Source organism: Mobula birostris, chromosome 3 (assembly GCF_030028105.1).
Source record: "Mobula birostris isolate sMobBir1 chromosome 3, sMobBir1.hap1, whole genome shotgun sequence".
Lineage (NCBI taxonomy): Eukaryota > Metazoa > Chordata > Chondrichthyes > Myliobatiformes > Myliobatidae > Mobula > Mobula birostris.
The window spans coordinates 160,158,032-160,173,250 of record NC_092372.1 but is presented as its reverse complement, the minus strand read 5'-3'; the positions used below and the strand labels follow the sequence as shown (position 1 = coordinate 160,173,250).

General features: G+C 41.2%; 1 protein-coding gene across 1 annotated transcript in view; it reads left to right on the top strand.

The window, feature by feature from the left end:
* LOC140195377 (insulin-like growth factor-binding protein 4) overlaps nt 1-15,219 on the top strand; it is a 120,546-nt gene that overhangs the window by 84,367 nt on the left and 20,960 nt on the right. Inside the window, exon 3 of the mRNA XM_072253589.1 lies at nt 14,895-15,023. Coding sequence (XP_072109690.1) covers nt 14,895-15,023 — 129 coding nt within the window. The remainder of the gene's footprint in view (nt 1-14,894; nt 15,024-15,219) is intronic.

The window sequence follows — 15,219 nt, the reverse complement described above, 5'->3', positions numbered from 1 at the left end:
TCAACTAAAGTGAGGATCGTGAATGCAGAGCCAGGAGTAGCTCAAGATGAGAGGAGTATTCAGTGAGTTGATGAGGAGGAATTGGATGGACTCAATGCTTTCCAAAACTCATGTGCACAGGTTGTGTGTGTGCTCTGACCATCCCAGATCCCAAGAGATGTCTGGCAATGGCCATAATGCAAAAGGGTGAGAGATAGGCTTGGTAGGAAATCCAAGCTACACACATACAGGGTCCGGTCCAGAAAGCTGCCTGCTGCACCAGAGCCTCCTGTGTGTGTGTTGAGCATTCAGAGAGTGGAGAAGACAGAATGAGTGAGTCAGGCTCTGGTGCTGGAATGAGTGACTAGGGGGAGCTTGCCAGACAGAAGACACATGGTCTCTATCTGGCGGTGACATATCCCAGACACCTGATACATTGGTGTTTGGCTGCTTCACAGTAAACGCACAGGTTGTTTCCTTGCTCTCCCTAACTGCATGGGCTCTGCAGGCATTGCTGAGGAGGTTCCTGCAACCTGAAATGGAAGTGGGGTTCTGACTGGTGAACTGGAGGATTGGTCCATAGGATTGTTGATACAAAGAGCCAGAGTGACGAGGCTTTTGAGGTTGGTAGACAACCCCCATGTAGACAGCTTGTCTTTCAAGCTCGCTGAGCGGCTGTAATGGTAAAACAGAACAATCAAAAACCAAGTACATCTCAGCAGTGAATTCCTCATATCTATTGCAAATGGTGGTTTCATTCCTCCAGTCAGTGGCGGCCCAGGTTAGAGCTTGCCCAGTCAAAAGAGAGCTGACAAAGGCAATCTTGGCTCGGTCCGTAGAATACAGCGATGGCTGGAGCTCAACGTGCAAGATGCTCTAGGATAGGAAGTTGGAGCACGTCAAAGCATTCGGTCACTGGAATTCAGGGCTCAGAGAGAAGAGATTGGCTATCACATGGTTGTTGTATGGAGATAGAGAGTGGCAAACAGATGGTCAGAGGCTTCTGGTGCTTCTGGAACGTCTCATCACAGACAACTTCTTTTGGACAAACATTCTTTGCTGGTTCAATCGATGATTCACTCATCCTGTCAGGAAATACAGAGGAGGCTTGACACAAAAGCAAAGCAGCAGTAACCATTCGGTGATGAGCAATAACTTTAATAATAAACTGCAAAAATAGCTAGCCGCAAAGTAAGAGGAAACAGATATTAAGCACCACAGTAGCCAAAGGCTAGGAGCAACTTGTTGAGGTGGGCTGAGTAATTGAGTGAATAAGTGCTGCGGGTGAGAGCTTAGTGTAAATAGTCTGTAGATGAGATGGAAACTAGTGGCAGATGATTCCTGTCAGCTGGGTGGAGACTGGGAGGTACCTGTCTGTGCAGGCCTGACAGAAAGAGCTCAAAGGAGAAATGGCAGACAGGTTCTAGCTGACAGGAAGGCGACAATAACTCAAATAACCATAGGTTATAACAGTGGTGTGCAGAAGAGCATCTCTGAATACACAATGTCAAACCTTGAAGTGGATGGGCTACAGCAGCAGAATACCACACTGGATTCCGTAACTGTACCTAATAACGTGGCAATTGAGTGTACACATGACAATTGTACAATTGAGTGTACTATGTGACACTCAAAGGAGTATACCAAATTTTCTTCAAATTGGGACTGTTAAATCATCAAACTGCATAAGTTAATCTATCTGCTCCATTTGTCCTGCATGTATTGCTTCATAAGTGCTATTATGGAGGAAGGCTATATATCTATTTATTCTGATGGATTTGCTCTTCAGTATTTTGTGAAGCATATTATTCAGTTTAATAGGTAAATGGTCGATTTCATTTGTAATTCTAATATTTTTACCTGGGTGGCTCTGAGGAGAGGGTAATGTTATGGAGTATTTCCCGGTGAGCCCAGATTTTGGTCTGCAATGTACAATCCTATCTCTGATTAATGCTCAAGCTGAACTTCCTCCTGAATGTGGGGGTATCATGCTGATAATTAGTAAGAGAGTTCGCATGAGCAATTCAATTTGGGCTTCTATTGTCTATTAAGACTATATAAATCTGCTTCTTGCTGTACACAAAGTGTAAATTGGTGACAAATTAGTTTAACATGCTGTTAGTTTTATTGCTGTTAAAGTACACTATCATTAAAGAATCACTAAGAATATATATACTCCTTCATTTTTTGCTTATAAAGTAGGTATAGCTTACTTTGCATTGAAGTACTTGCAAAAGATTTTTATTTGTCAAAAGGATTTTTTTCTTGTGTCCTGGATGCAATCTGTGACTATTATTGGACATTCTACATATTTCAGTATGACCTGTACAAAAGAAAATCACAGTGATACAACATTGATAAAGAAGTATTCTAGCTTCCTGCTGAGACTGAAATTCCTATGTGTGTCCCATTTTTTCAATCTACACCTAATATATTCCTGATATGCACACAACAACTAACAACTCAACATCAGTAAGATGAAGAGCGGATTGTAGACTTCTGGAAGGGTAAGCTGAAGGAACACATACTAATCCTCATAGAGGGATCAGAAGTGGAGACAGTGAGCAGCTTCAAGTTCCTGGGTGTCAAGATCTCTGAGGATCTAACCTGGTCCCAACATGTTGATGTAGTCATAAAGAAGGCAAGACAGCGGCTATACTCATGTTGCCTGGATTGGGAAAGCATGCCTTATGAGAATAGGTTGAGTGAATTTGGCCTTTTCTCCTTGGAATGATGGAGGATGAGAGGTGACCTGATAGAGGTGTCCAAGATAATGAGAGGCAATGATTGTGCAGATAGTCAGAGGCTTTTCCCCAGGGCTAAAATGGCTAGCACGAGAGGGCATAGTTTTAAGGTGCTTGGAAGTAGGTACAGAGGAAATGTCAGGGGTAAGCTTTTTAACGCAAAGAGTGGTCAGTGTGTGGAATGGGCTGCCGGCGGTGGCGATGGAAGTGGATGCAAGAGGGTCTTTTAAGATACTCCTGGGTGGCTACATGGAGCTTAGAAAAATAGAGGGCTATGGGTAAAGCCTAGGTAATTCTAGGTAGGAACATGTTTGGCACAGCTTCGTGGGCCGAAGGGCCTGTGTTGTGCTGTAGGTTTTCTGTTTCTATGTTTCTTCTATACTTTATTAGGAGTTTGAAGTGATTTGGCATGTCAACAAATACACTCAAGAACTTCTATAGTTGTACCATGGAGAGCATTCTGACAGGCTGCATCACTGTGTGGTATGGAGGGGCTACTGCACAGGACCGTAAGAAGCAGCAGAAGGTTGTAAATCTAGTCAACTCCATCTTGGGCACTAGCCTACAAAATACCCAGGACATCTTTAGGAAGCAGTGTCTCAGAAAGGCAGCGTCCATTATTAAAGACCTCCAGCACCCAGGACATGCACTTTTCTCACTGTTACCATCAGGTAGGAGATACAGAAGCCTGAAGGCACACACTCAGCGATTCAGGAACAGCTTCTTCCCCAATTCCTAAATGGACTTTGAAGCTTTGGACACTACCTCACTTTTTTTAATGTACAACATTTCTGTTTTTGCACATTTTTTAATAATCTATTCAATATACGTAATTTACTTGTTTATTCATTATTATGTTTTATTTAATTTATTTTTTTCTCTGTCTGCTAGATTATGTATTGCATTGAACTGCTGCTGCTAAATTAACAAATTTCACGTCACATGCCGGTGATAATGTACTTGATTCTGATGCAAATGAAGGAAAACTTCTTTTGACATATAAGAGCTGAATAGATACTAAATAATCCAAAATAGGCGAATGAAATAAAACAATAAAAATAACAATAAAAAACATAATTATGATTATTACTAAATCTGAATAAATTATTATACAAAATTCTATGATCTGTTATTTGGCTTGCACTGCAAACTACATAAGAGTAGAATTTGTAAAATTAGTTTCAAAATGCACACCATTTGTTCAATATTCTTATTGCAATATCTTCGCTTAGCCACATGGAGGCATGATCACTTTCTTGATTCAGCTTTGTGTGGCAATTTAAGGAATTAAGTGCAAAGTTTAGTCAATTTAAGGGTGTCCATCTGAAAAGTACTATACCACATCACATTTCATAGGTTTTGTATTCTTAAATGCATGCACTGAAATTTCGTGAGTAATGGACTATGATACCATTTGTCTTTTGATCACCTGTTCCCTGGCATGCATTTATTTCTGAAACATATTTAGTTACAAAGTTCCCATGAAGAGAGAAGTAGTTAAGAGAAGATATTTAATTCTACCAACACCAATGAAATACAATGTTGGAAAGTGTATGGTTATACACTTTGACAGAAGAAATAAACGGACAGACTATTATTTAAATGGGGAAAGAATTCAAAGTTCTGAGATGCAACGGGACTTGGGAGTCCTCGTACAGGATACCTTTAAGGTTAACCTCCAGGTTGAGTTGGTAGTGAAGAAGGCAAATGCAATGTTGGCATTCATTTCTAGAGGAATAGAGTATAGGAGCAGGGATGTGATATTGAGGCTCTATAAGGCGCTGGTGAGACCTCACTTGGAGTACTGTGGGCAGTTTTGGTCTCTTTATTTAAGAAAAGATGTGCTGACGTTGGAGAGAGTACAGAGAAGATTCACTAGAATGATTCTGGCAATGAGAGGGTTAACATATGAGGAACGTTTGTCCGCTCTTGGACTGTATTCCTTGGAGTTTAGAAGAATGAGGGGAGACCCCATAGAAATATTTCGAGTGTTGAAAGGCATGAACAGAGTGAATGTGGCAAAGTTGTTTCCCATGATGGGGGAGTCTAGTACGAGAGGGCATGACTTAAGGATTGAAGGGCGCCCATTCAGAACAGAAATGTGAAGAAATTTTTTTAGTCAGAGGGTGGTGAATCTATGGAATTTGTTGCCACGGGCAGCAGTGGAGGCCAAGTCATTGGGTGTATTTAAGGCAGAGATTGATAGGTATCTGAGTAGCCAGGGCATCAAAGGTTATGGTGAGAAGGCGGGGCAGTGGGACTAAATGGGACAACGGATCAGCTCATGATAAAATGGTGGAGCAGACTTGATGGGCTGAATGGCTGACTTCTGCTCCTTTGTCTTATGGTCTTACGGTCTTATTCAAACTGTAAGAGCTATCACTATAGAAGACGTTATGCTTTTATACACTGGGCACAGTTTCATTTTCAGGAAAGACAAACAACAGGAATTCTGCAGATGCTGGAAATTCAAGCAACACAAATCAAAGTTGCTGGTGAACGCAGCAGGCCAAGCAGCATCTCGAGGAAGAGGTACAGTCGACGTTTCAGGCCGAGACCCTTCGTCAGGAGTCCTGATGAAGGGTCTCGGCCTGAAACGTCAACTGTACCTCTTCCTACGGATGCTGCCTGGCCTGCTGCATTCACCAGCAACTTTGATGTGTGTTCTTTCATTTTCAGGATGCGGCTTGATAACAGTCCATTCAAATTCGTTGAAAATTCCTGTCTGTATGTGATATAAATCCATTTATTTTTTTTAATGTATTTGTTTTTCAAGCCAATGTGCCACAATATAAAATGCTTCTTCCTTGATTGGAAGGGTGTGTGGTTAAAATGTAAGCACAGACTCGTTGCAGGACTGGAGGAGGCCATTTGGTCCATCATGTCCATGCTTTATCTCTGTCTGAGCAACTCACTAGTTCTATCCATTAGTTCTTTCTATGTATTCCTGTAAATTCCCACTTGAAGGTTGAAATAGAATCTACTTTAACATATGCTGACTAATAAATATTTTCTTTCTACCACTATTAACTTTCTTTGTAACTTCCACCATCTTTAACAGGATCCTAACCATCAAACACATCTTTACCTTCCACCTGCAACCCCACCACCGTTTGCAAGCAGACACATGCCACATCTGCCCATTCACCTCCTCCCTCACCACAATTCAGGGCCGCAAGTAATCCTTCCAGTCAGCAACACTCTACCTGCGAGTCAGTTGGGATCATCTACTGTATTCGGTGCTCCCAGTGCGCCTCCTTTACATCAATGAGACCCACCATAAATTGAGGGACACTTTGTCGAGCACCTTTGCTCTGTCTACAACAAACAGGATTTCGCTGTGGCCAACCATTTTGATTCCACTTCCCATTTGCATTCCAATATGTCGGTCCATGTCTTCCTCTACTGCCATGATGAGACAACTCTCAGGTTGAAGGAGCAACACCTCATATTCTACTTGGGTGGCCTTCAAACTGACAGCGTGAACATCAATTTCTCTAACTTCTGGTCATTTCTTCCCCCCCCCCCCCCCGCCACTTCTTCTTTTTCCATTCCTCATTCTGGCTCCCTTCCTACATCTTCTCTTCTCCTCACCTAGCTATCACCTCCTTCTGGTGCCCCTCTATATCTACTATATGTTTGCCCACCCATCCATTTATATCCTTCTGCATTTTATCATATTCCTTTTTGCAGTTTGTATTACTGCTTTTGAGACATAAGCAAATTCAGAAATCATGGCCTGTCGTACATAGGTCATTTATTACACAAGCAATGACCACAACACTAATTCCTGAGGAATGCCACCTTCTTTCATCCAACTATTAACCACAATCCTCTGCATCTTTTTCTTAGCCAAATCTATGTCCATGTTATCACCATGTCTTTCATGCCTCAACTTTGCTAATGAGTCTTCAATATGGCATCTTCTCCTACGGCCTTCTGAAAATTACTGTGCACCACAATGACTGCATTATTCTCTTCAATTCTATCTATTATCTCTTGAAAAATTCTGTCAGATTTCCCTTAAACACTTCCATGATGGTTTGCTTTGTTGATCCAACTTCAGCCAGGTTATTATTAATTCTATCTCACATTTTTGTCAAAACTAATTTTAAGTTGCACATGGCAAGGTGCAAGATTACAATTTGATTTGTGTCACTGTGGTAAAATGTCCAGCTGCTACTTAAGTACTCAAATAACCAAGCCAACATTGAGAATCAATGCACAGATCACAATCACTGCTGCAATTTGCCTTTCATTGAATGTATCTTGTATCAACCAAAGTGCAAATGGTCAATGGAAAATATATTTGCTATAGTATAGTTTTTAGTGGATAAATTACAGTGGTGTGGATACTGCATTGACATTATTGCTTCTGACTATGCTTCTTCTTCCCCCGCTCTTCTCAGAAAAATAGGCCTACAAAGTAGAGAGGTCAGTGACTTCAGTGCTTAAATAGCCAAGGCTTTATTGATCCTTTAGGAAAACATCTGACGTCTTCAAAGTGGGATTGTTTTCATCTTTTTTTTCACTAACAGACTGTATTATCTTAAATCTATAGACAAAAATTACAAAGATCACAGATTTCAATTATTCCTAAAAATGCAGGAAAAAAAACCATGAGGCGCCACGGTGGTGTAGCGGCAAATGTGACGCCATTAGGGCTTGGGGCATCAGAGTTCAAAGTTCAGTTCTGGCACCGTCTCTAAGGCGTTTGTACATTCTCTCCATGACCATGTGTGTTTCGTCCGGGTCCTCTGGTTTCCACCGATAGTTCAAAGATGGTACTGGTTGGTAGGTTAACTGATCATTGTAAATTGTCCTGTGATTAGGCTAGAGTTAAAAAGGTGGGTTGCTGGGCAGCTCGTTGGGCCAGAAGGGCATACTCCAGGCTATATCTCTAAATAAGTAAAATAAAATGCTGGAGTTCTTGAATGGATCTCACAGATTTAATTTAGCTATGGAGACAAGAGCTGAATTGCAGAGGATTAGTGATTGCTGCTTCTCTTGTTATTGTCCAGTGAGGCAATAGAGGGGGCCCTAGTGAAAATTAAACCAAGCTGGGTAATGTCCAAATCTCTGCATTAGCTAGATTTGTGCTAAAAACCGATTGACAAAATAAATACAAAGGAATCTCCAGCAAGAAAATATTCAGTCAGTCGCTTAAACTTCAGCCAAAATACTCAACAACTTAACAAGTTTACAAGTTTACAACTCTACAAGTTTAAAGGACGATACTCAGTACAAGGCCGTACTCAGACAGGTCAGACTGGAGGGCTCATCTACTGAGGCTATTTGGAAGGAACAGAAGAATACAACCTCCCAACAATCAATGGGATTTAGAAGAGCAAATGTGTAGAGTGATAGCAGATAGCTGCAAGAAAAATAAGATTGTGATAGTAAGTAACTTTAACTCTTCAATATTGTAAGACTGGGTCTCCCATATTGTAAAATGACTGGATGGGTAAGACTTTGTCAAATGTGTTCAGGAAAGTTTCCTTATCAATATATAAAAGGTCCAACTGGAGAGAGTATGACATTGGATCTACCATTAGGAAACAAGACAGGACAGGTGTCAGAAGTAGATCTAGTGATCATAATTCCATTAGTTTCAAGATAATTTATAGAGAAGGATAGGACTGGTCCACACGTTGAGATTATAAATTGGAGAAGGAGCAATTCTGATGGCATCAGAGAGGATCTGGCAAGTGTTTATTAGGACTGACTGTTTTCTGATAAAGGATGCTTGGCAAATAGGAGGTCTTCAAAACTAAAATTTTGGGAGTACAGAGTTTATTTATTTATTGAGATACAGCGTGGAGAAGGCCCTTCTGCCCCTTTGAGGTTGTTACGCAACAACCCTCGATTTAACCCTAGCCTAATCACAGGACAATTTACAATAACCAATTAATGATCAGCTTTGTACTGTGGAAGGAAACCAGAGCACCTGGAGGAAATCCATGCCATAATGGGGAGCACACACAGACTCCTTACAGATGACACCAGAACTGAACCCCGAGTTCCAAAGCCCTGAGCTGAAACAGCGTCACGCTAACCGCTATGCTACTATGGCAACCAGTTTGTATATCCCTGTTAGAGTAAAAGGCAAGCCTAACAGGTTTACGAAACCTTGGTTTCCAAGGGGTATTGTAGTCATGGTTAAGAAGAAGAAACTGGTGCATATCAACAATGGGCAGAAATAAACAAGTATGGTGGTTGACAATTAGAAGAAATGCAAGAGAATAGTTGAGAGGGAAATTGGGATGGCTAAAAACGGTATGAGGTTGCTCTGACATATAGGGTGAAGGAGAATCCCAAGGGCTTCCGCAGATGTAGTTAGTGCAAAGGGATAGAATTGGTCCACATAAAGATCAGTGTGGTTTTCTGTGCATGGAGCTGAAAGAGATGGCATAGACCTTAAATGGATTTTTTTGCACCTGTATTTACTTGGGAGACAGACACAGAATCCATAGAGGTGACACATAACAGTAATGAGGTCACGGACCATATCTGGTTTGCAGGGACTTTAGCAAGGCCTTTGACAAATTCTGCTTAGGGGACTGGTCCAGAGGGTTTGGTCGCTTGGTTTTCAGTATGAAGTAGGAAATCGGTTCAATATTGGCTTAGCAGAAAAAGCCGGAGAGTGGTACTAGATGGATGCAATACAATGTTAAAACGTGCGTGGTCATGCACTTTGGTGGAAGAATAAACACGCAGACTATTACTTAGGTGAGGAGAAAATTCAAAATGCAGAGATGCAAAGGGATTTGGGAGTCCTTGTACAGGATACCCTAAAGGTTAACCTCCAGGCTGAGTCAGTGGTAAAGAAGGTGAATGCAATATTGGCATTCGTCTCTAAGGGTATAGAATATAAGAGCAGGGATGTGATGTTGAGGCCCTCATGAGATCACACTTGGAGTTTTGGGCTCCTTATTTTAGAAAGGATATACTGACATTGGAGAAGTCTCAGAGAAGATTCACGGGAATGATTCTAAGAATGAAAGGGTTACTATATGAGAAACATCTGGCAGCTCTTGGGCTGTATTCCCTGGAGTTCAGGAGAATGAAGGGGGAATCTCATAGAAACATTCCGAATGTTAAAAGACCTGAACAGATTAGATATGGCAAAGTTATTTTCCATGGTAGGGGAGTCTAGGACAAATGGGCATGACTTCAGGATTGAAGGACGTCCATTTAGAACAAAGATGCAAAGAAATTACTAGTCAGAGGATGATAAATCTGTGGAATTTGTTGCCATGAGTGGCTGTGGAGGCCAAGTCATTGGGGTGCATTTAAGGCAGAGATAGATAGGTTTTTGATTAGCCAGGGCATCAAAGGATATGGAGAGAAGGCAGGGGAGTGGGGATGACTGGAAGAATTGGATCAGCCCACGATTGAATGGCAGAGCAGACTCGATGGGCCGAATGGCCTACTTCTGCTCCAATATCTTATGGTCTATGGTCTTTATGGTCATATGATGCCTTTCCCATTGGTGGAGATGACCAGTGGTGTGCCATAGGGATCAGTGCATGGTCAGCAAATTTGCGGATTACACTGGGATTGGGGGCATGGTGGACAGCAAGGAAGGTTCTCAAAGTTTGCAGAGTGACCTGGACCAGCTGGAAAAATGGGCCAAAAAGTGGCAACAGGAATTTAATGCGGACAAGTGTGAGGTGTTGCCCTTTGGGAGGATAAACCAGGGTAGAACAGGTTAGGTCTTTATTCCCTGGAAAATAGGAGGATAAGGGAAGATTTCGAAGAGAAATAAAAATATACGTGGGGTATAGATAGGGTAAATGTAAGTAGGCTTTCCCCATTGAGATTGAGTGAGATTAGAACTAGAGGTCATAGGTTAAGGTTGAAAGGTAAAGTATTGAAGGGGAACTGGAATGGGAAGTTATTTGTCACAATCAGAATCAGGTTTATTATTTCTAGTGTAGGTTATGAGATGTATTTTTGTCCGGCAGCAGTAAACTGGAATACATAATATATACTATAAATCACAATAAAAATTAAATAAATAGTGCAAAAATTTCAAACATGGTGAGGTAGTATTCGTGAGCTGCTGGAGGAGGGGAAGACACCATCCGTAAAACACTGAGTGTGTCTCTTCAGGCTGCAATACCTTCACTCAGGTGGTAGTAAGGAGAACATGCCCTAGATGGTGAGGATCCTTAATGATGGATAACACCTTTCTGAGGCATCGCAAGCCATTTCAGGCTTTCTGAAGTACCCATGGCTGTGACCATAGATTTCAGCTGTAGTAGTCCTAAATATGAACGCTTGATGATTCCCTTTGGAGTTGCTCACAAAGAGTTGCCACTCTCTGGTGGCATCTTTATGGATGGGGGTGGGTATGAAGGACTATGGTGCAGGTAAGGGTCGATTGGACTAGGTCCCATACTACCAGTTTCAGAAAAAGTTGTTATCCCCCTGCAACTATCAGGCTTCTGAACCAGCAGTCATCTCTATTCTGAACTGCTTATACATACTACAGACTAACTTTCAAGGAGCCTACAAATTATGTTCTCGGTAGTATTTGTTTACTTATGTATTTATTTTCACATTTTGTCTTCTTTTGCATATTGGTTGTCTGTCAGTCTTGGTTAATGTATGGATGTTCTTAAGTTCTGTTACCTTTCTTTATTTTCCTGAAAAAGCCTACAAGAAAATGAATCTCAAGGTAGCATATGTTGACATAACATACTTTGATAATACATTTACTTTGATGAGCAGAACAACAGTTCAGCATGGACTAGATGGGCCAATAGCCCTGTTTCTATGTTGTAGTACTCTATGACACCGCAGTCTCCATCTCTACCTCCCAACTCTCATGCCATCCTGACTCAGAAGCAAGTACCATGTTTTCAGAGTTTCTGGATCAAACCATATATTTCTATGTAACACCATCAGGTAGTATCTTTACCACAATGTCTCAGTGGATACAGATGGAAAGTCAAAGTAATTTAAAAAAAAATACATGTGGAGAATAGAGCAGTTGATTCTTCAACTACAAGAAATGCACTATTGGTTTGCAATGATCACTGGAATGAAAAGTAAAAGTGAACTACACGATTAAAATTAGAATCATCTAGTATTTATAAAGCACTTGCATCATTGTAAAACAGGACATGGTGCTTCACAGCAAATGTTGACCAGGCCATTGAAAGAGATTTTAAGGTAGATGATCAGGAGTCTAGTCAGCAGATTTTAGGTTGCACCTTAAAGAAGCAATGAGCAGAAATATTTAGGGATGGGTTACCACCTTTAGGGTCAATGCAACTGAATATATAGCTGCTAATGGCAAGGTGATTACATTTAAGGATGAGCAGTATGGCATCACAGAATTCTCAGCGATCTGTTGGGACTGAAGAGACTACAGAGACAGAACTATGAGGGTTCAGAAGACATGGACTAGGCAATTAAAATAGAAGTGCAATTCACTAGGATCCAGTGAAAGTCACTGAGCACAACGTTAGTGGGTTTGGTACCATTAGGGTCTGGAAGACAAAGTTTTAGATGATTTCAGGTATATTGACGTTGACATATGTTAACTTAGCCAGGTCAGAATAAAGGAAGTGTTGCAGGAGGCAGTCACACAGCATCAGTTCATCCCAAAGAAGAATAAGAAGAAGCATTCTATAGGGAGGATAAGGCAATTGTGGCTGACAAACGTAGTCAAATAAAGTTGAAAAGCAAAAAATGAGGCCATACAATATAATTAAAATTAGTGGGGAGATAGAGAATTGGGAAGCTTTTAAAAACTATCTGAAGTCAATTCAAAAAGCAGTAAGGAGAGGAAATATGAAATATGAAGATAAACTAGCCAATAATACAAAAGAGGACACCAAAAGCTTTTCAGATATATAGAGAGTAAAAGAAAGGCAAGAATGGATTTTGGTTTGCTGGAAAATGATGCTGTAGTAATGGGGAAAAGAAATTGTGGACAAACTGAATGAGGTAGATCTCTTTGAAATGTACAGAATATTGAAAGGCCTGGCTATATTAGACATTGAGAGGATGTGTTCCATCATGGAACATGGTGCGTGGTAGGTCATGTTCGACCAATCTATTGGAGTTTTCCGAAGAGGTTACCAGGAAAGTGGATGAAGGGAAGGCAGTGGATATTGTCTACATGGATTTCAGTAAGGCCTTTGACAAGGTCCCGCATGGGGGGTTAGTTAGGAAAATTCAGTCGCTAGGTATACATGAAGAGGTGGTAAATTGAATTAGACATTGGCTCAATGGAAGAAGCCAAAGAGTGGTAGTAGAGAATTGCTTCTCCGAGTGGAGGCCTGTGTCTAGTGGTGTGCCACAGGGATCAGTGCTGGGTCCATTGTTATTTGTCATCTATATCAATGATCTGGATGATAATGTGGTAAATTGAATCAGCAAATTTGCTGATGATACAAAGATTGGAGGTGTAGTAGACAGTGAGGAAGGTTTTCAGAGCCTGCAGAGGGACTTGGACCAGCTGGAAAAATGGGCTGAAAAATGGCGGATGGAGTTTAATACAAACAAGTGTGAGGTATTGCACGTTGGAAGGACAAACCAACGTAGAACATACAGGGTTAATGGTAAGGCACTGAGGAGTACAGTAGAACAGAGGGATATGGGAATACAGATACAAAATTCCCTAAAAGTGACGTCACAGGTAGATAGGATCACAAAGAGAGCTTTTGGTACATTGGCCTTTATTAATCAAAGTATCGAGTATAAAAGCTGGAATGTTATGATGAGGTTGTATAAGGCATTGGTGAGGCCGAATCTGGAGTACTGTGTTCAGTTTTGGTCATCAAATTACAGGAAAGATATAAATAAGGTTGAAAGAGTGCAGAGAAGGTTTACAAGGATGTTGCCAGGACTTGAGAAACTCAGTTACAGTGAAAGGTTGAATAGGTTAGGACTTTATTCCCTGGAGCGTAGAAAAATGAGGGGAGATTTGATAGAGGTATATAAAATTATGATGGGTATAGACAGAGTGAATGCAAGCAGGCTTTTTCCACTGAGGCAAGGGGAGAAAAAAACCAGGGGACATGGGTTAAGGGTGAGGGGGGAAAAGTTTAAAGCGAACATTAGCCGGGGGCTTCTTCACCCAGAGAGTGGTGGGAGTATGGAATGAGCTGCCAGACAAGGTGGTAAATGCAGGTTCCTTTTTTAAAATTTAAGAATAAATTGGACAGATACATGGATGGGAGGTGTATGGAGGGATATGGTCTGTGTGCAGGTCAGTGGGACTAGGCAGAAAATGGTTCAGCACAGCCAAGAAGGGCCAAAAGGCCTGTTTCTGTGCTGTAGTTTTTCTATGGTTTCTATGGAAGAGCCTAAGGCACAAAAGTACAGCCTCAGAAGAGGACTTTGCTTTTGAACAGAAATGAGGAAGAGTTTCTTAGCCAGAAGGTGTGAATCTGTGGAATTCATCACCACAGACAGCTTTGGAGACCAAGACATTGGATAAGTTTAAGGAGGAGGTTGATAGGTTCTTGATTAGTAAGGGTGACAAAGGTTATGAGGAAAAGGGTGGAGAATAGAGTTCAGAAGAATAATAAATGAGCCATGGGACTCGATGGGCCAAATTGCATAATTCTGCTACTGTGTCATGTAGCCTTAAGATCTGGCTGAAGCATTCAACTTTGTTATTTATTTTTCCACAGATTTCAAGTAGATAATTTTATTTTATTCCAGACATGGCCCAACTTTTCCCAATTTATGATGGCATGACTAAAATGGATTCTGGATTTTGATATCAATGATTATCTAATATAACTCAGAGTTCAATTCCAGCGCTGTCTGTAAGCAGTTTGTTTGTTCTCTTCGTGACGGCGTGAGTTTCTTCCGGGTGCTCCGGTTTCCAACGACAGTCCAATAACATCTGGGTTAGGAGGTCAATTGATCATTGTAAATTGTCCTGTAATTGGGCTAGTGTTACATAAGTGGGTTTCTGGGTGGTGCGGTTCATAGGGCTGAAAGGGCCTGTCCTGCACAGTATCTCTAAATAAGATAAGTAATAAATTAATTGGTTAAATGGAATGTACCACAGAATTAAAAATCATATTTAACAAGGAAAGAGTAAAAATGCATTTATAATTCACTATCAGTTTTGGAGAAATGATTATATATTGCCTTAGAAGGACAAAGTCATAATAATAATAATCTTCTCTTTTTACTCAGGGGCCATGTCAGGAGGAAATGCAGCGAGCAATTGACAGGATTATCCTGGCACAACAGCGTACTAATGAGGACCTTTACAGATTTCACATTCCCAACTGCGATAAGAGAGGATTCTACAACCTCAAGCAGGTACATTCTTTCAAGGAACGGGGTGAACCCAAACGCAGGACACTGGCACGGAGATTGAGTTAGGATGCAGACAAGGGTGTGAGAGTGGCTGGAGCTGAACGGCAAACAGGAGGGTGAACAGGAAAGCAGGAAGCAGGCAGAACTTACTTTGACACAGAGCGTAGAAAGACAAGCGGTAGACAATACTCTTCTCGAC